The 20101-nt window shown below is 45.6% G+C and overlaps 1 protein-coding gene across 2 annotated transcripts in view; it reads left to right on the top strand.

Moving 5' to 3' along the window:
- trim66 (tripartite motif containing 66) overlaps positions 1–20101 on the top strand; it is a 509536-nt gene that overhangs the window by 484197 nt on the left and 5238 nt on the right. For both annotated transcript variants that reach the window (XM_072466467.1, XM_072466466.1), the window contains 5 exons: positions 3147–3312; positions 6607–6920; positions 9959–10091; positions 10562–10636; positions 12184–12336. In XM_072466467.1, coding sequence (XP_072322568.1) covers positions 3147–3312; positions 6607–6920; positions 9959–10091; positions 10562–10636; positions 12184–12336 — 841 coding nt within the window. The remainder of the gene's footprint in view (positions 1–3146; positions 3313–6606; positions 6921–9958; positions 10092–10561; positions 10637–12183; positions 12337–20101) is intronic.

Raw genomic sequence — 20101 nt, 5'->3', positions numbered from 1 at the left:
TGAACTTGGAGCGTGGATTAGTACTTGGGACTACGATGTTGTGGCCATTACGGAGACATGGTTAGAACAGGGACAAGAATGGTTGTTGGAAGTTCCAGGGTGTAGATGTTTCAGTAAGAGTAGGGAAGGTGGTAAAAGAGGTGGAGGAGTAAAATTGTTAATCAAGGATAGTTTAACGGCTGCAGAAAGGCAGTTCGAAGGGGATCTGCCTACTGAGGTAACATGGGCCGAAGTTAGAAATAGGAAAGGAGCGGTCACAGTGTTAGGAGTTTTCTATAGGCCCCCAAATAGTAATAGAGATTTGGAGCAAGAAATTGCAAAACAGATTATGGATAGGTGTGGAGGTCTCAGGGTAGTTGTCATGGGTGACTTTAACTTTCCAAATATTGATTGGAACCTCTATAGGTCGAACAGTTCGGATGGGGCAGTTTTTGTACAGTGTGTGCAGGAGGGTTTATGTGGATAGGCCGACAAGAGGGGGGGCCACATTGGATTTGGTACCGGGTAATGAACCGGGCCAAGTGTTTGATTTGTTTATGGGAGAGCACTTTGGAGATAGTGACCACAATTCGGTGTCTTTCACTATTGCAATGGAGAGGGATAAAGCCATATGGCAAGGCAGGATTTATAATTGGGGGAGGGGTAATTATGATGCGATTAGGCAAGAATTAGGGAGCATAAGATGGGAACAGAAACTGTCAGGGAAAGACACAAATGAAAAGTGGAGCTTGTTCAAGGAACAAATACTGCGTGTCCTTGATAAGTATGTCCCTGTCAGGCAGGAAGGTAATGGCCATGTGAGGGAACCATGGTTCACAAAAAAGGTTGAATGTCTTGTCAAAGAGGAAAAAGGAAGAGTATGTAAGGATGAGAAAACAAGGTTCTTGAGGGTTACAAGGTAGCAAGGAATGAGCTAAAAAAAAAGGGCTTAGGAGAGCTAGGAGGGGGCATGAGAAGTCCTTGGCGGGTCGGATCAAGGAAAACCCCAAGGCTTTTTACTCTTATGTGAGAAATAAAAGAATGACCAGGGTGAGGGTCAAGGACAGTAGTGAGAACTTGTGCATGGAGTCAGAAGAAATAGGAGAGGCGTTGAATGAATACTTTTCTTCAGTGTTCACCAAGGAGAGGGGCCATGTTTTTGAGGATGAGAGTGTGATACAGGCGGGTAGGCTGGAGGAGGTAGATGTTCTGAGGAAGGATGTATTAGCAATTTTGAAAAACCTGAGGGTCGACAAGTCCCCTGGGCCAGATGGGATATATCCAAGGATTCTTTGGGAGGCAAGGGATGAGATTGCAGAGCCTTTGGCTTTGATCTTCGGGTCCTCACTGTCCACGGGGATAGTGCCAGAGGACTGGAGAGTGGCGAATGTTGTTCCTCTGTTCAAGAAAGGGAATAGGAATGACCCTGGTAATTATAGGCCAGTTAGTCTTACTTCGGTGGTCGGTAAGTTAATAGAAAAGGTCCTGAAGGATAGGATTTATGACCATTTGGAAAGATACAGCTTAATCCGGGATAGTCAACACTGATTCGTGAAGGGTAAGTCTTGCCTCACAAATTTGATTGAATTCTTTGAGGAGGTAACTAAGTGTAGATGAAGGTAGAGCAGTTGATGTTGTATACATGGATTTTAGTAAGGCATTTGATAAGGTTCCCCATGGTCAGCTCATGAAGAAAGTAAGGAGGTGTGGGATAGAGGGAAATTTGGCCAATTGGATAACTGGCGATCACGTAGAAGACAGAGGGTGGTGGTGGATGGAAAATTTTCAGACTGGAGACCAGTTACCAGCGGTGTACCACAGGTATCAGTGCTGGGTCCTCTGCTGTTTGTGATTTTTATCAATGACTTGGAGGGGGGGCTGAAGAGTGGGTCAGTAAATTTGCTGATGACACCAAGATTGGTGGAGTAGTGGATGAGGTGGAGGGCTGTTGTAGACTGCAAAGGGACATTGATTGGATGCAGAGCTGGGCCGAAAAATGGCAGATGGAGTTTAACCCTGATAAGTGCGAGGTGATGCATTTTGGTAGAAAAAATTTGAATGTGGATTACAGGGTCAACGGCAGGGTTCTGAGGAATGTGGAGGAACAGCGAGATCTTGGGGTTCATGTACACATATCTCTGAAGGTTGGCACTCAAGTGGATAGAGCCGTGAAGAAGGCTTGTAGTGTGTTAGCGTTTATTGACAGGGGGCTTGAGTTTAAGAGCCGCGGGGTTATGCTGCAACTACACATGACCCTGGTGAGACCACATTTGGAGTATTGTGTGCAGTTCTGGTCACCTCATTATAAGAAGGATGTGGAAGCATTGGAAAGGGTGCAAAAGAGATTTACCAGGATGCTGCCTGGTTTGCAGGATAGGTCTTATGAGGAAAGGTTGAGGGAGCTAGGGCTTTTCTCTTTGGAGCGGAGGAGGATGAGAGGCGACTTAATAGAGGTTTATAAGATGATGAGGGGGATAGATAGAGTGGACGTTTAGAGACTATTTCCTCGGGTGGATGTAGCTGTTAACAAGGGGCATAACTAGAAGATTCAGGGTGGGAGATATAAGAGGGATATCCGAGGTAGGTTCTTTACTCAGAGAGTGGTTAGGGTGTGGAATGGACTGCCTGCTGTGATAGTGGAGCTGGACACTTTAGGAACTTTCAAGCGGTTATTGGATAGGCACATGGAGCACACCAGAATGACGGGGAGTGGGATAGCTTGATCTTGGTTTCGGACAATGCTCGGTACGACATCGAGGGCCAAAGGGCCTGTTCTGTGCTGTACTGTTCTATGTTCTATGTTACCTGTGGTACCTACCTGTTCCAGGTGGGTTGCTATTCATGTTCTGTTACATACGTAGGATTCCACTAGCAATTCTCAGGTAGAAATTGGCAAAGGATTGCCATTTGTGATTGAATGGTCTAACCGATCATCTTTCAAATACATTTTGAACATTATATTTTTGTGGGCCGAGAGCCCATTGACCGCCACCGCTCCTACAATTTACTTATCCACCCTCTCTTTCCCAAATGATGAACTGCCTTAGAGCTCACTGGCTGCATGCAACAGAGGCCAGGGCACAAAATAGCTGGAGCCTCGTATATGGTATAAACAGGTGGTTGTGTGTTGTGGTTATTATTTGTCTGATTCAAACTGATGATTACAGGACTCCGATAGATGGGGTGAAAGTTCCTTATGTGCGGTTAGAGCGATTGCCGATCTGTGCACCGTCAACCGGCCAGCTCCCTGTCTTCAAACTGCAGACAGATGTTGATGAAAATGAAAGCAAGCTCCTTTGCAACAACAGTGAGACCAAACATACTGCAACGAGGGTGAGCAGAAAAATATTTTGATTTAAATAAATAGAATTGTATTTAGATCATGTCCTTCATGATCCCTGGGTGCTCCAAAGCACTTTAGCCAAGGAAGTACTTTTTGAAGTGTGATCACTGTTGTAATGTAGGTTATGTGCCACCAATTTGCACACAACAAGCTCTCATATGCAATAGTGTGAGAATGACCAGAGAATCTGTTCTTGTGATGTCGATTGAGAAATAAATATTGGTTAGCAAACCAGGGAAAGCTTCTCTGCTCTTCTTCAAAACAGGACGCAATCTTCCCAAAAGGAAACAAAGTCCCCTAGCGTGCGTGTTTAACCGTGTTTTCCCCAGCACTCGAGTGCTGAGAAACATGTGGCTGTTAAACTCTACTCGTGTTGACTAAGGGGCCTAATCGGGGAACGCGCGGCCGAGGCCACACATAGCCCCATTCTTTACAACGGGGAGCTCTGCTCGCCGGAACTGCCTGTTGTAACGAGGCTCACAAATAAAATCACCCTCACCCCCCCCAGCTCGAGCGCACCATGGGATGGTCCCCCGGCCCCCCCCCGCACCCTCTAACGCCCACGGTGAGCAACCCCGGCCCAATCACGCGCACGTGCAAAAAAAATGCCAACTTGGCAGTGCCAACTGGGCTCCTTGGTCATGCCAAGATGACAACCAGGTTGCACTACCAGGGTGCCAGGCTGGCACAGCCAGGGTACCCAGCTGGCACCACCAGTGCCAGGGCACCACTCTGCTCAAAAGGCATGCGTCTGGGAGCCTCCAATCCTCTTGGATTGTGTGGACCAGTGCTGAACGGCGCTCGCCAGAGGTCTCCGAGGCGGAGGGATTGAATCCCAAAGCCTCAGGTACCTTGGAAATCTGCACATTAGAGTAAGACTTATTGCCTCGCTCTAGTATGCAGATTTGAATCTCGCAAGACGTAGCGAACCGGGTGGATCCCAGGAGCAAGGTCTCCCAGCTTTCACTGGCCATGCTGCACCGCAACGAGATGCTTTTCCGGCGCAGCATGGCCGGAAGATTGCGCCCTTTGTCCACCTCAAAGGAGCAGACAGGGCCTCATCTCATCTGAAAGATGGCGCCTATGGCAGTGCTCCTTAGTATTGCACTGGGGTATTAGCCTAAATTGTTGGGCTCAAGTCCTGGACTGGGATTGAACCCACAAACTTCTCACTCTGAGGCCAGAGGGCAACCAACTGAACCAAAGCTGAGGAGGAAAATAAAAATCAATTGACACCGCCTTGCAAAAAATAAACTCTTCAGTTTCAATAAGTTTGTCAGGCATTAATTACGTCTCTACAGATACACCCTCCACCCCCTCCAATTAAAAAACACATGAGTTTCACTTCTGTGGTGAGAAAATTGAACTTGTATCAACTACTCCATTTACCATATCATTTCACGAATGGCCTCCTTCTGCACTGTAAATTCAGTGATAATCTATGATTAATCTAGGACAAAGGTTCGGCACAACATCGTGGGCCGAAGGGCCTGTTCTGTGCTGTATTTTCTATGATCTATGTTCTATTTCAGTTTTATTATTTCCTACTTTGGCAGATGAATGCACTTGGGTCTTGCCAGTTGTCACTGTGGGTGTGATTCTTTGGCCACTTTGCGCTCGAGCGAGAGCACAACACGGCCGGAGAATCACGGGAGAGCCCTCTCGCTGGCATCCCGGCAGCCTCCGCGCCTCGAGGATTCACCCAAGTGAATCCCGTAGTCAGAACTCTACCCAAAAGGGGCAGGACCAAATGGTGCTCCCGGATGTCGGTCTTAAACCTACTTAAGACCTTCCCACCCGGGATATACCGGCCTCCCCAGGGAGGCTGAAGCTGGTCCACACAAACGTGGACCAGGCCGAACGGCACCTGAGGGGGGGTCTCCTGGGCCATTGGAGACCTCTGGATGATCAGGGTCATTGCAGGGAGGCCTCCTGGCCGTCCCCCTGGAAGGTGGGCAGCTTGGCAATGCCCAGCTGGCATTTGGCACTGCCAAGCTGGCTGGAGCATTGCCTAGGGTGCCAGTGCAAGAGTGCCTGGGTGCCAAGGTGGCACTGCCAAGGGTCAGGGCCAAAGGGGGCCATGCTAATGAAAGGAGGGTGGGGGGAGTGGTTGAAGGATGGGATGAGTGCTGCACAGTGCAGGTAAGTAGGGGCCTCTGGGAGGTTGGGGGGGGGTTGATAGTTGTTAAGTAATGGGTTAAGAGTTAAGTAATGCATTAAGAGACATTGCAATTAGTTGTCTCATTTATGTTAAGTATCCAATGATTGACACTGATATGTAAAGGGGCTTCAGGTGGCCTTTGTGGCTGGTGATGTGTAATTAGAGTTTTGTGCCGAGTCTGTTGGAAGAAATAAAAGTGTGTTGGTGAAAAAGGAACAGAATTTTGATTCTTCATACCTCAGCATCTAATACGTCTAACAACAGGTGGGTGTCCATAAGTGAGGGGTTGCTGTAAGGGGGATTGAGGGGCCTGAAGAGGGGAGGCCCCAGGGACTCCATAGCGGGGTAACCTCACTTGGGGGTGGTGGAGTAGTGCCCATGTGTGTTGGGGGTGACATTGCCCATGGGCGGAGATGTGGAGGACCCACAAGTTCACTTAGAGGTCGGGCATCCTTTCAAAATGGTGGCTCAGTCTCTGAGTTCAGCTCCCCAGTGCTAAGTGTGGGCTAAACCGACGAGAAACTCCTCAAGAGTCCAAAAAAGTTACTTAAGTGTCATTGAATAGCGATGGGGAACTCACCGGCACAGCCGGGGGGGGAAACTCTCTGAAAAATCCGCCACAAATTAACTGTTTTGGGACAAAAGCGCCCTATGAATCTAATGATTAATGAATGGAGCGCTTGCTTTGGGGGATGCTACAGTTATTGCACAAGGGAGGGAAAAGTCACTTTTAAGTTTGGGCATGCTATAGATGGTTCGGGTTGCTCTCATAATGGTAAGATGATCAGACCACTTCTTGGGGACTTGTGCCTCACCAGATCCACTTGAACAGTAGCATAAATCGGGTGTGACAATTGTAACCCATTGTGATCTGAGCCTGGCATTTGTGACCTCTTGCATTTCATCATTTGTTGCATTTCTTCAATCTCGTGGAAGGCAAACTAAGTTAATATTTAATGTGACAACTTGATTTAACTCATGAAACTGTTTAATAAGAAACATAATGACCATTGTCTACATTGTGTGTTTTATTTTACATCACAATAGAAATTATGGAATGTTATTGTAACTCCCTTTCCTTAATTCATGATTAATATTAATTTTATTACTTTTCCTTTTAAAGAACATAACACTGGACAGCACACTCACACCACCAAACTCGAACCCTCCTCCCCCCCAAGAGCTGGATGACACAACAGTTACTTCTGACCTTCATTCCGATGTTGCAGCATCCCCATCTCCTTCGGATAATAAACCCTCTGAAAAATCTGTTGGAGGAACTTCTGCTCAGACAAGCCCAATTGCAGCGGTTGCTACTGATGACAACGAGGATTACTGTGCAGTCTGTTTGAATGGCGGCGAGCTCTTGTGTTGTGATCGATGTCCAAAGGTTTTCCATCTTGGCTGCCATGTACCATCTCTGCTCAGCTTCCCAATGTAAATCTAGATTTTAGTTACTGCCATCGTTTTAATCTGTTATTTTCTGACACACATTTTATTGTGGGGTTGAGATGAAGATTTTACAATTATTTTGGGCAACGATCAAAATGCACAGGAGGACATATACCTAACCATTTGATAAAACTGCTTGGTACTATGATAACATGCATTCTAGAGTGCTCAGGAGTGTCAGTGTTGGACGGAAAGGGCTGTAGTTAATTTTGTGTTTAGACTTGGAATATACACATTCGAATATGTCTTCCAGGGTTAGTGTTTCCCATCCCATAACTGCCGACTCAACCTTCACGTTAACGTAAGAGAATTGTGAACAAGGACTCCCAAGTCCCTTTGTGCTTCTGATCTCCTTAGCATTTCCTCATTTAGAAAATAGTCTATGCCTAAATTCCTCCTTCCAAAGTGCATAACCTCACACTTTTCCACATTGTATTTCATTTGCCACTTCATTGCCCACTCTCCTAGCTTGTCCAAATCCTTCTGCAGCCTCCTAGCTTCCTCAATACTTACCTGTCCCTCTACAGATCTTTGTATCATCTGCAAACTTAGCAACAGTACCTTCAGTTCCATCTTCCAGATCATTAATGTATATTGTGAAAAGTTGTGGTCCCAGCACAGACCCCTGAGGCACACCACTAGTCCCCAGCTGCCACTCTGAAAAAGACTCCTTTATCCCCACACTCTGCCTTCTGCCAGTCAGCCAATCCTCTATCCATACCAGGATCTTACCCTTAACACCATGCGCTTTTAACGTATTTAACAATCTCCTATGCTGCACCTTGTCAAAGGCCTTCTGGAAATCTAAATACATCACATCCACTTGTTCTCCTTTGTCTAACGTTATTGTTACCGCCTCAAAGAACTCTTAACAGATTTGTCAGACATGACCTCCCTTTGACAAAGCCGTGCTGACTCAGTCCTATTTTACCATCCACTTCCAAGTACTCCGTCTTAAATGTTATGATGTGCCCTCCTAGGCAGTGCATTCCAGACCATCACCACCCTCTGGGAATTTTCCTCAAATCCCATAGTAAACCTCCTGACCCACAAGTTGAACTTCTGTCCCCTCATAACTTGGCCCTCAGATTGGCCCCTGATGCGTTTGAGATATAGCCTATCCAATGTGTCTCTCCTAAAATCAATCCCAATGCCAAAGGAATCTATGTCTTCTCTCCTGCACTTTCTCTCCAGCCACCCATTCATCTGCTCCGTCTTCCTATTTCTGTACTCACTATCTTGAAGCTGTGGAAGTAATCCAGAAATTACTACCTTTTGAAATCCATCTATTTAATCTCTTACCTAGCTTCTGAAATTCTGCCTGCAGGACCTTCTCCTCTTCCTATCTGTGTCATTGGTACCAATGTCCACTGTGACCTCTTGCTATTCATCCTTCCTGTCAATGTTTTAGAGCTGCACCTTGATATCCTTAACCCTGGCAACGTGGCATCCTGGAGTCAATGTTGAAATTGCTATTCTTGACAGCAAGTATTGAATGAAATATCATTCTTGCTTTCCTGATCCAATAGCAATACCACTACTCCACCGCCTTCCCTTTATGCTGTAAAATTGTTTAATTCAATGGTGTCTATGCTGGGAGACAAAAGAGATAAAATGATATACGTGATACAATTTATTACAATTATTTTTTGAATGGTGCCTATCTTTTTCATAATGTCATGCTGTAGTTTACCAGTACAAAACAGTGTACAACAAGAACAAAGTACTGTGATTAATTTAAAGATTAGATTCTTTTCAAACGTTAAATGATCAGTGTAACCAAGATGACATTGCAGTGTTGTGTACCTTAATTCATATCTTCAGATCAGTGCAGTTAGATCTGTTCTTGCAGATGTTTTGTATCTTTTCAGTTTACATTCGAGCTTTATTTTTTAAGTGGGGGAACATTTCTTCTGTAGAGCAGCTGTAGTGCCTCAGCGCCAGAAAACACATGGAAAAACTTCATTCTGTTATTGAAAGTTTTAAATGAGGTCAATAAGTTCCCTTGTGTTGGAAGCTTCTGCTGAAATTTCACAATCTAACGGGTCTTCCCAACTCTCGACGTAATAAAAAATGATAATATGCAGAAGTCGATGGCACAAAGAGAACATATAGGTTTTACTCAGTACTGTGGGGTGTATAGACAGGTTTTCTTTCCCCTGAGGCTATAACGCAAATGTAATCAGAGGACTTTTAGATGAGAAGATTTCTCCTGGTGGTTAATAGTGTCATCATAAAAATAGAGGAACTTTCCCCTATCTTTACTCTTCCGTAAAAGTTGTGAAAACATTTTAAAAGAATGCATTAGTGATTCTGCTAGAATTACAGATCAGAAAATTGGCCCACTGACAAAAGCTGCAAATACATAGAAACCAGAGAAACAAGTTCCCCCGCCAATACACCTGAGAGCATCTTATTTTATTGAAGAGGATTTTAAGACGCTGCTTAGCTTAATTTAAAAAAATGTTCACAGGTATATTAATTTATAAATACGTTTTTGCAAAGAGTTTAAGAAGTAACACCAGGACCTACTTGTTAATGTTAATTATAATGGATTACAATTGATCGTTTTTCCTTTCTAGTTTTCTCTCTTGAATTGAATTTGTGTTGGTATAGAATTGCAGTGGATACCAGCTTCCTTCAGCATCTCATTCAAATGGTTTACTTCTATGTGAGGCTAGACAGTGAATGTTGGCATGTTATTCATCCATTAAGGCATTCGAGTCGAACCCAGTCTATGCACCTATCATCACCCCACCACCACACTTTCACGCACACACTGTTGAATACCTAACAAACTTGATACCTAACCTCTCTAGCCCAGAAGCACCACTGTTGCTGCTTTACATAAGGTGACAAATTGAACCTCAGACCATACAGGATCGTCTAACCAATTCTATCTTATGCTGGGCCATTGTAGAAATCCATTATAACTGATCTTTAAAAGTTCACTAATGATGAGACTTCTCTTTAAAAATTTCAATCCAATTATTCACGTGTGTATTCAAAATGTCGATTTGCAGGGGTGAGTGGTTGTGTACATTGTGTCGGGATGTAGTGATGCCAGAAGTGGAATATGATTGTGAAAATACACGGCATATCAATGAAAACCGGGGCATACGAACATTACAAGGTCTCTCCATTAGTGATCAAAGGGTGAGTAACAGCACTTCAATTCAGTACATAATGAAGCAGTATTTGAAAATGATGCATTTTGAGGTGTATTTTCATTTGCCTGTCAATGTAACTAATTTGATGCGAAGATCCTTAAAATGATCGGATACACTTGGAAATGTAATTTTTGTTAGTTATTTATAATGTTCTCCAATTTAGTGCATTTCTAATAACTTGCTCTAAAGTGAATGAGATGTGCTTTCAATATTCCTGTTTAGGGTGAAATATTATGGATAAATATGTTAACTGATATGTTCTTAAACAGAATGTAAAAGTAGGGGCAGTACTCTTAATCTGAAGCATACTAACCCTTCAACTACCTTGCTCTTTAATACATAGTATATTTAATATCTTGCCTGAATTTTCCAAATAAAATGGAGACTAGTAATGTATAAATATATGTACATGTTAAATCAAAAAGCTTTATTAATGGCAAACTGTGTTGCCTGCAGAAATGTGAGAAGCTGGCTTTGCACCTTCACTGCCATCCGCTAAGCCTGCCATTCCACGAGCCCGTCAGTCCACTGGTAAGCATAGCTTGTTGTCAGTTGCTGTTACATTTCATGTAGAAGAGTGTGTGCAGTGTTTGTTGTGGGTTTCATGATATTGTTAATAATTTGCATGATGTATTGACTGGTTCTATAATTCTACAAAATATAATCAACTGACTTCCTGCATTGAGGGCGATCACCAATATGGCTGCAGATAACTGCCTGGATTAAGCTCGTGCACAACTAATTAAACCTTTTTTTTATTCATTCACAGGATGTGGGCTTCATTAGCTAAGCCACCATTCATTGCCCATCTCTAGTTGCCCTTGAGAAGTTGGTGGTCTTGACCCAATGCAGTCCCTGTCATTAGCTTGCCACCTATTGCTTCCAGTGGCCTAAATATTAGGCCAGTTTCGCAGTTGAAAATATAGCAGAGGATTTGTGTGTTTCATTGTACTTGCGTTTATGTGTGTAACAAGTCAACTGTACATACGGCACTGACCCGGAATCAATTGGAATTTTGCAGTTGTGGGTTAAATGACCAGTTCAAACTGCTTTGTTACTAATTAGTATACTAAGTTGTTGGAACTTCAAGCTGAATGATGAGGTTGTAACATAAGGAACTTCAGTGGCAATTTTTGCTTGGCAACATATAATGAAATAGGTGATCAGATAATCCATTTTAATGTTTGTTGAGCATCAAATGTTAGCCGGTACACACAATCTTCTACTTAAAATATTGTCATGAGATATTTTACATCCAATTGAAAGAGCAAATGGCAGCTGCAGTTTAACTTCTTATCCAGAAGATGACACTCCTTCACTGTTGGTCTGAAATGTCAAACTAGATTGTGCTCAGGTCTTAAATCTTAAGTGGGGCTTGAACTCTCAACCTCTGACTCAGAGGTAAGAGTGCCGTCATTGAGCCAAGGCTGAGGCAAACCTATTCAAGTTAAAGTAGAACAAGGCAATTAAACCTTTTAAGTAGCACAGTACGAAGTCTTACAACACCAGGTTAAAGTCCAACAGGTTTGTTTTAATGTCACTAGCTTTCGGAGCGCTGCTCCTTCCTCAGGTGAATGAAGAGGTCTGTTCCAGAAACAGACCTCTTCATTCACCTGAGGAAGGAGCAGCGCTCCGAAAGCTAGTGACATTGAAACAAACCTGTTGGACTTTAACCTGGTGTTGTAAGACTTCGTACTGTGCTCACCCCAGTCCAACGCCGGCATCTCCACATCATGGCTTTTAAGTAGCAGCATGGGAAAGGACAGTGATTCCTGGAAGATTAGAGGTTTTGAGTAAACTTTCTGGTAGTGTGACTGCTTAAGGCGGCATGGATACAATACTGTATTCATTTGAGATTTAAAGAAAATGAATATAAACAGCTTGGATGTATATAAAAATAAAATATTACAGATGCTGGATGCGGAAAATGAATCCTGATTCTGACAAGTTAGAATTGTTAAATGACAAAGTGAGAACAAATTATGCACATTTTAAATGTTTAAATATTTTTTGGTAATATATTTTCTTGCATTTCTCATTTTTGCTACTTTTATTAATGAGCATTTCCTTTTATTTAGGCACGTCACTACTACCAGATTATCAAAAGGCCAATGGATCTTTCTACAGTCAGGGCAAAACTACAAAAAAAGAGCCCCCTCCATTACTACACACCAGAAGAATTTATTTCTGACATTCACCTTATGCTTATGAATTGTGCAAAATTTAATTATGTGAGTAAGATTCACGTATCATCTCTCTGATACTATTGTTGTCTGACCTTTTGTGGCCCTATCCCGGAATTCCCTACACTCAATATTTGCTTCCTTCTACAATCTGTAGTATTTTAAAGCTGTGTCTTGACGTCACTTCACCTGTATGGCTTGACTTAGATTGTTTTTCCTGCTCTTTGTGAAAAACTGCAGTAGACCCTGGGTCTCTCAATTTAGATGCTGTGTTCACAGCAACCTGTTCTGTTTTGTTCTGTGTATGAAACATTGTAAAATGACTTTGGTCATCTGCCAATTTTAACATTTCTTGTCAAAAGAAAGTCATTGGTTTGTTTCCTGGAAGTACTGAGTAATGAATAATTGATAGCATGAGGCCATCATATTCACAAAGTCATGCAATCTTACTCCAGACAGGCAGTCTATTTTACCTCATTTTATACAGTAACTTTTTTCATAGAGTATGATTCTTAAAGCTCTCTTTCTCAGTTATTTATTTGTTTTAAAAATATTTTTATTGAAGCATTTGCAAAATTTTTATAACAATAACAAACAAAACACTAATAACATCAACATGGTAAACTAGACATTTCCCACCCAACCCCTTCTGTACATCCCTTAACCATATTGCATCTACCCGCCCCCCCCCCCTTCAGAATGATGCTTCTGTTGACATTTTAATTTTCCCCGAGAAAGTCGACGAATGGCTGCCACCTCCGGGAGAACCCCGGCATTGACCCTCTCAAAGCAAACTGTATTTTCTCCAGCTTGAGAAACCCAGCTATGTCACTGACCCAAGTCTCCACGCTCGGGGTCTTCGAGTCCCTCCACATTTAAAGGATCCGTCTCCGGGCTACCAGGGAGGCAAAAGCCAAAATGTTGGCCTCTTTCATTCCCTGAACTCCCGGGTCTTCTGACACTCCAAAGGTCGCTAACTCTGGACTCGGCACCACCCGCGTACCTAGCACCTTGGACTTTGCCTTGGCAAACCCCTGCCAGAATCCTCCAAGCTTCGGGCAATCCCAAAACATGTGGACATGGTTTGCTGGGCTTCGCGCATACCTCGCACATCTTATCTTCTACCCCAAAAAACTTGCTCATCCGCATTGCTGTCATGTGTGCCCCGGTGTACCACCTTAAACTGTATTAGACTGAGCCTGGCACATGAGGAATTAACCCTGCTTAGGGCATCCACCCACAGACCCGCCTCTAACTCTCCACCTAGCTCCTCCTCCCACTTGCCCTTCAGTTCCTCCACCGGGGTCTCCTCCACCTCCAACAACTCCTGATAGATATCCAACACCTTCTCCTGCCCCACCCAGATACCAGAGACTACTCTGTCCTGTATCCCCCGTGGTGGCATCAGCGGGAAAGCCAACACCTGTTTCCTCAAAGTCCAGGACTTGTAAATATCTGAAACCATTCAGATGGGTTACGGGGATAGGGTAAATACATGGGCTTCGGTAGGATGCTCTTTGTAAGGGCAGGTGCGGACTCGTTGGGCCGAATGGCCTCCTGCACTGTAAATTCTATGATTCATTCCCCGGCAGCAGCTTGAACTTGTCCTCCAGCGCCTTCAGACTGGGAAAACTCCCGTCTATGAATAGATCTCCCATCCGTCCAATTCCTGCTCTCTGCCAACTTCGGAACCCGCCATCTATCCTGCCCGGCGTGAATCGGGGTCCAGACTGACGCACCCTCCACCTTCTTATACCTCCTCCATTGTCCTCAGATCCTCAATGCCGCCACCACCACCGAGCTAGTGGAGTACCGGGCTGGCGAGAACGGCTGAGGTGCCGTTACCAGAGCTCCCAAACTGGTGCCTTTGCATGACGCCGCCTCCATCCGCTCCCATGCCGACCCCTCCCCCATTACCCACTTCCTAATCACCGATATATTTGCCGCCCAGTAGTAGTTGCAAAGGTTCGGCAGCGCCAACCCACCCTCCCCTTGACTGCGCTCCAACAACATTTTCTTCACCCGCGGGGTTTTATTCACCCATACAAAGCCCAAAATAATCTTGTTTACCCGCTTGGAAAAGTCCTTGGGGATGAAGATGGGGAGGCACTGGAAGACAAACAGAAGTCTGGGGAGGACCGTCATTTTCACGGTCTGTACCCTCCCCACCACGATGACGGGAGTATATCCCATCTTTTAAAGTCCCCCTCCATTTGCTCCACCAGCCGGGTTAGGTTCAGCCTGTGTAATGCCTCCCATTTCCGAACCACCTGTATTCCCTGGTAGCGAAAGCTCCTCTCTACCACCCTGAGCAGCAGCTCCTTCAGTCGCCTCTCCTGCCCCTTTGCCTGGATCACGAACAAGTCACTTTTTCCCATGTTCAATTTGTACCCCGAGAACCTGCTAAATTCCCCCAAAGTCTGCATAACCTCCCCCGTCCCCTCCACCGGGTCCGAGATGTACAAGAGCAGATTGTTCGCATACAGCGAAACCCAGTGCTCCACCCCCCACACCGAACCAGCCCCTGCCACTTCCTTGATGCTCTCGGCGCCATGGCCAATGACTCTATAGCCAGAGTGAACAGCAACGGGGAGAGGGGGCCACCCCTGCCTCGTCCCTCAGTGTACATAGAACATAGAACATAGAAAATACAGCACAGAACAGGCCCTTCGGCCCACGATGTTGTGCCGAACCTTTGTCCTAGATTAATCATAGATTATCATTGAATTTACAGTGCAGAAGGAGGCCATTCGGCCCCCCGAGTCTGCACCAGCTCTTGGAAAGAGCACCCTACCCAAACTCAACACCTCCACCCAACACCAAGGGCAATTTGGACATTAAGGGCAATTTATCATTGGCCAATTCACCTAACCCGCACATCTTTGGACTGTGGGAGGAAACCGGAGCACCCGGAGGAAACCCACGCAGACACGGGGAGGACGTGCAGACTCCGCACAGACAATGACCCAAGCCGGAATCGAACCTGGGACCATGGATCTGTGAAGCAATTGTGCTATCCACAATGCTACCGTGCTGCCCTTAAGAACAAATAAATCTACACTATATCATTTTCCCGTAATCCATGTACCTATCCAACAGCTGCTTGAAGGTCCCTAATGTTTCCGACTCAACTACTTCCACAGGCAGTGCATTCCATGCCCCCACTACTCTCTGGGTAAAGAACCTACCTCTGATATCCCTCCTATATCTTCCACCTTTCACCTTAAATTTATGTCCCCTTGTAATGGTGTGTTCCACCTGGGGAAAAAGTCTCTGACTGTCTATTCTATCTATTCCCCTGATCATCTTATAAACCTCTATCAAGTCGCCCCTCATCCTTCTCCGCTCTAATGAGAAAAGGCCTAGCACCCTCAACCTTTCCTCGTAAGACCTACTCTCCATTCCAGGCAACATCCTGGTAAATCTTCTTTGCACCTTTTCCAGAGCTTCCACATCCTTCCTAAAATGAGGCGACCAGAACTGTACACAGTACTCCAAATGTGGCCTTACCAAAGTTTTGTACAGCTGCATCATCACCTCACGGCTCTTAAATTCAATCCCTCTGTTAATGAACGCGAGCACACCATAGGCCTTCTTCACAGCTCTATCCACTTGAGTGGCAACTTTCAAAGATGTATGAACATAGACCCCAAGGTCTCTCTGCTCCTCCACAATGCCAAGAACTCTACCGTTAACCCTGTAATCCGCATTCATATTTGTCCTTCCAAAATGGACAACCTCACACTTTTCAGGGTTAAACTCCATCTGCCACTTCTCAGCCCAGCTCTGCATCCTATCTATGTCTCTTTGCAGCCGACAACAGCCCTCCTTACTATCCACAACTCCACCAATCTTCGTATCGTCTGCAAATTTACTGACCCACCCTTCAACTCCCTCATCCAAGTCATTAATGAAAATCACAAACAGCAAAGGACCCAGAACTGATCCCTGCGGTACACCACTGGTAACTGGGATCCAGGCTGAATATTTGCCATCCACCACCACTCTCTGACTTCTATCGGTTAGCCAGTTCGTTATCCAACTGGCCAAATTTCCCACTATCCCATGCCTCCTTACTTTGTGCAGAAGCCTACCATGGGGAACTTTATCAAATGCCTTACTAAAATCCATGTACACTACATCCACTGCTTTACCTTCATCCACATGCTTGGTCACCTCCTCAAAGAATTCAATAAGATTTGTAAGGCAAGACCTACCCCTCACAAATCCGTGCTGACTATCCCTAATCAAGCAGTGTCTTTCCAGATGCTCAGAAATCCTATCCTTCAGTACCCTTTCCATTACTTTGCCTACCACCGAAGTAAGACTAACTGGCCTGTAATTCCCAGGGTTATCCCTAGTTCCTTTTTTGAACAGGGGCACGACATTCGCCACTCTCCAATCCCCTGGTACCACCCCTGTTGACAGTGAGGACGAAAAGATAATTGCCAACGGCTCTGCAATTTCATCTCTTGCTTCCCATAGAATCCTTGGATATATCCCGTCAGGCCCGGGGCTCTTGTCTATCCTCAAGTTTTTCAAAATGCCCAACACATCTTCCTTCCTAACAAGTATTTCCTCGAGCTTACCAATCTGTTTCACACTGTCCTCTCCAACAATATCGCCCCTCTCATTTGTAAATACAGAAGAAAAGTACTCATTCAAGACCTCTCCTATCTCTTCAGACTCAATACACAATCTCCCGCTACTGTCCTTGATCGGACCTACCCTCGCTCTAGTCATTCTCATATTTCTCACATATGTGTAAAAGGCCTTGGGGTTTTCCTTGATCCTACCCGCCAAAGATTGTTCATGCCCTCTCTTAGCTCTCCTAATCCCTTTCTTCAGTTCCCTCCTGGCTATCTTGTATCCCTCCAATGCCCTGTCTGAACCTTGTTTCCTCAGCCTTACATATGTCTCCTTTTTCCTCTTAACAAGACATTCAACCTCTCTTGTCAACCATGGTTCCCTCACTCGACCATCTCTTCCCTGCCTGACAGGGACATACATATCAAGGACACGTAGCACCTGTTCCTTGAACAAGTTCCACATTTCACTTGTGTCCTTCCCTGCCAGCCTATGTTCCCAACTTATGCACTTCAATTCTTGTCTGACAACATCGTATTTACCCTTCCCCCAATTGTAAACCTTGCCCTGTTGCACGTACCTATCCCTCTCCATTACTAAAGTGAAAGTCACAGAATTGTGGTCACTATCTCCAAAATGCTCCCCCACTAACAAATCTATCACTTGCCCTGGTTCATTACCCAGTACTAAATCTAATATTGCCCCTCCTCTGGTTGGACAATCTACATACTGTGTTAGAAAAGCTTCCTGGACACACTGCACAAACACCACCCCATCCAAACTATTTGATCTAAAGAGTTTCCACTCAATATTTGGGAAGTTAAAGTCGCCCATGACTACTACCCTATGACTTCTGCACCTTTCCAAAATCTGTTTCCCAATCTGTTCCTCCACATCTCTGCTACTATTGGGGGGCCTATAGAAAACTCCTAACAAGGTGACTGCTCCTTTCCTATTTCTGACTTCAACCCATACTACCTCAATAGGGTGATACTCCTCGAACTGCCTTTCTGCAGCTGTTATACTATCTCTAATTAATAATGCTACCCCCCCACCTCTTTTACCACCCTCCCTAATCTTATTGAAACATCTATACCCAGGGACCTCCAACAACCATTTCTGCCCCTCTTCTATCCAAGTTTCCGTGATGGCCACCACATCGTAGTCCCAAGTACCGATCCATGCCTTAAGTTCACCCACCTTATTCCTGATGCTTCTTGCGTTGAAGTATACACACTTCAACCCATCTCCGTGCCTGCAAATACTCTCCTTTGTCAGTGTTCCCTTCCCCACTGCCTCATTACATGCTTTGGCGTCCTGAATATCGGCTACCTTAGTTGCTGGACTACAAATCCGGTTCCCATTCCCCTGCCAAATTAGTTTAAACCCTCCCGAAGAGTACTAGCAAACCTCCCTCCCAGGATATTGGTGCCCCTCTGGTTCAGATGCAACCCGTCCTGCTTGTACAGGTCCCACCTTCCCCAGAATGCGCTCCAATTATCCAAATACCTGAAGCCCTCCCTCCTACACCATTCCTGCAGCCACGTGTTCAACTGCACTCTCTCCCTATTCCTAGCCTCGCTATCACGTGTAGCTTAAAGTACCCTGACCTCAGCCAGTTCGTGCACACACTCGCTACCGCTGCCTGGTAGAGCAATCGCACCCAGTCCATGAAGCCCTCACCAAACCCAAACCTTCCCAGCATCTCCCAAAGATACTCCCACTCCACCCGATCAAAAGCCTTCTCCACGTCCATCGTAACCACCACCCCCGCCTCCTCCTTCTGAGGGCATCATAATTACATTCAAAAGCCTCCGAACATTAGCATTGAGCTGTATACACTTAACAAATCCTGTTTGGTCCTCCCTTATCACCCCCGGGACACAGTCTTCTATCCTAGTGGCCAAAATCTTAGTCAGCACCTTGGCATCTACGTTCAAAAGCGAGATCGACCTATATGACCCACGTTGCTCCGGGTCCTTTTCTCGTTTAAGGATGAGCGAGATTGAGGCATGCAACATCGTTGGGGGGGGAGGATTCCCCTCTCTTTAGCCTCATTAAAGGTCCTCATCAGCAGTGGGCACAACGCCTCTGAGAACTTCTTATAGAATTCTACCGGGTAACCGTCCGGCCCCGGAACCTTGCCCGTCTGCATGCCCTCCAGTCCTTTAACAATTTCCTCTGCTTCAGTCGGGGCCCCCAGCCACTCGACCAGGTCCTCCTCCACCCTCGGAAACCTCAACTGATCAAGGAACTGCCTCATCCCTTTTCCATCAGGTGGGGGTTCCGACTTATATAATTTGCTATAAGATTCTTTAAAAACGTCGTTCACACTCCCTGGGTCCAAGACCATGTTGCCCTCCCTATTCCTTACTCCCCCAATCTCCCTGGCCGTTTCTCTCTTCCTGAGCTGGTGCGCCTACATCCTCCCCGCCTTTTCCCCATATTCGTAGACTGCCCTCCTTGCCCTCTTCAACTGCTCCACTGACCCTCCCCGTGGTCGACAACTCAAACTCTGCGTGTAATTTCCAACGCTCCCTCAGGAGCCCCGCGTCTGGGGCCTCCGCATATCTCCTATCCACTCGAAGTATCTCCTTCACTAATCTCTCTCTCTCTGCTCGTTCCACCTTTTCTCTATGGGACCGAATCGAAATTAGTTCCCCTCTTACAACTGCTTTCAGAGCCTCCCAAACCACCGCTGCTGATACCTCACCCGTATCGTTTGTATCCAGGTAATTCTGAATGGACTTATTCACCAGCCCGCAGACTGCTTTGTCCGCTAACAACCCCACATCCAGCCTCCACAGCAGGCGCTGCCCTCTCTCCTCACTCAACCGCAAATCCACCCAATGCAGGATATGATCAGAGACTGCAATCACTGAATATTCAGTCCCCGCCACGTTTGGAATTAGCGCCCTGCTTGGAACAAAAAAATCAATGCGGGAGTAAAATTTATGGACATGAGAAAAAACCCGAAAACTCCTTCACCCTCGGCCGTTCGAATCTCCACCGGTCTAACCCCCCCCCCCCATCTGCTCCATAAAACCCCTCAACTCCTTCGCCCCTCCTTCCAGTCCTGGATTCCGACCAGTCCAGATCAGGATCAATGACCGTGTTAAAGTCTCCCATGATCAAGCCATGAGACTCTAGGTCTGGGATCTTGCCTACAACCATCTCATAAATTCCACATCATCACAGTTCGGAGCGTATACCTTCGCAAGCACCA

Source organism: Scyliorhinus torazame, chromosome 10, assembly GCF_047496885.1.
Source record: "Scyliorhinus torazame isolate Kashiwa2021f chromosome 10, sScyTor2.1, whole genome shotgun sequence".
Taxonomy (NCBI): Eukaryota; Metazoa; Chordata; class Chondrichthyes; order Carcharhiniformes; family Scyliorhinidae; genus Scyliorhinus; species Scyliorhinus torazame.
Note: the sequence above shows the minus strand (reverse complement) of the source record. Positions and strands in the feature narration are given on the sequence as shown.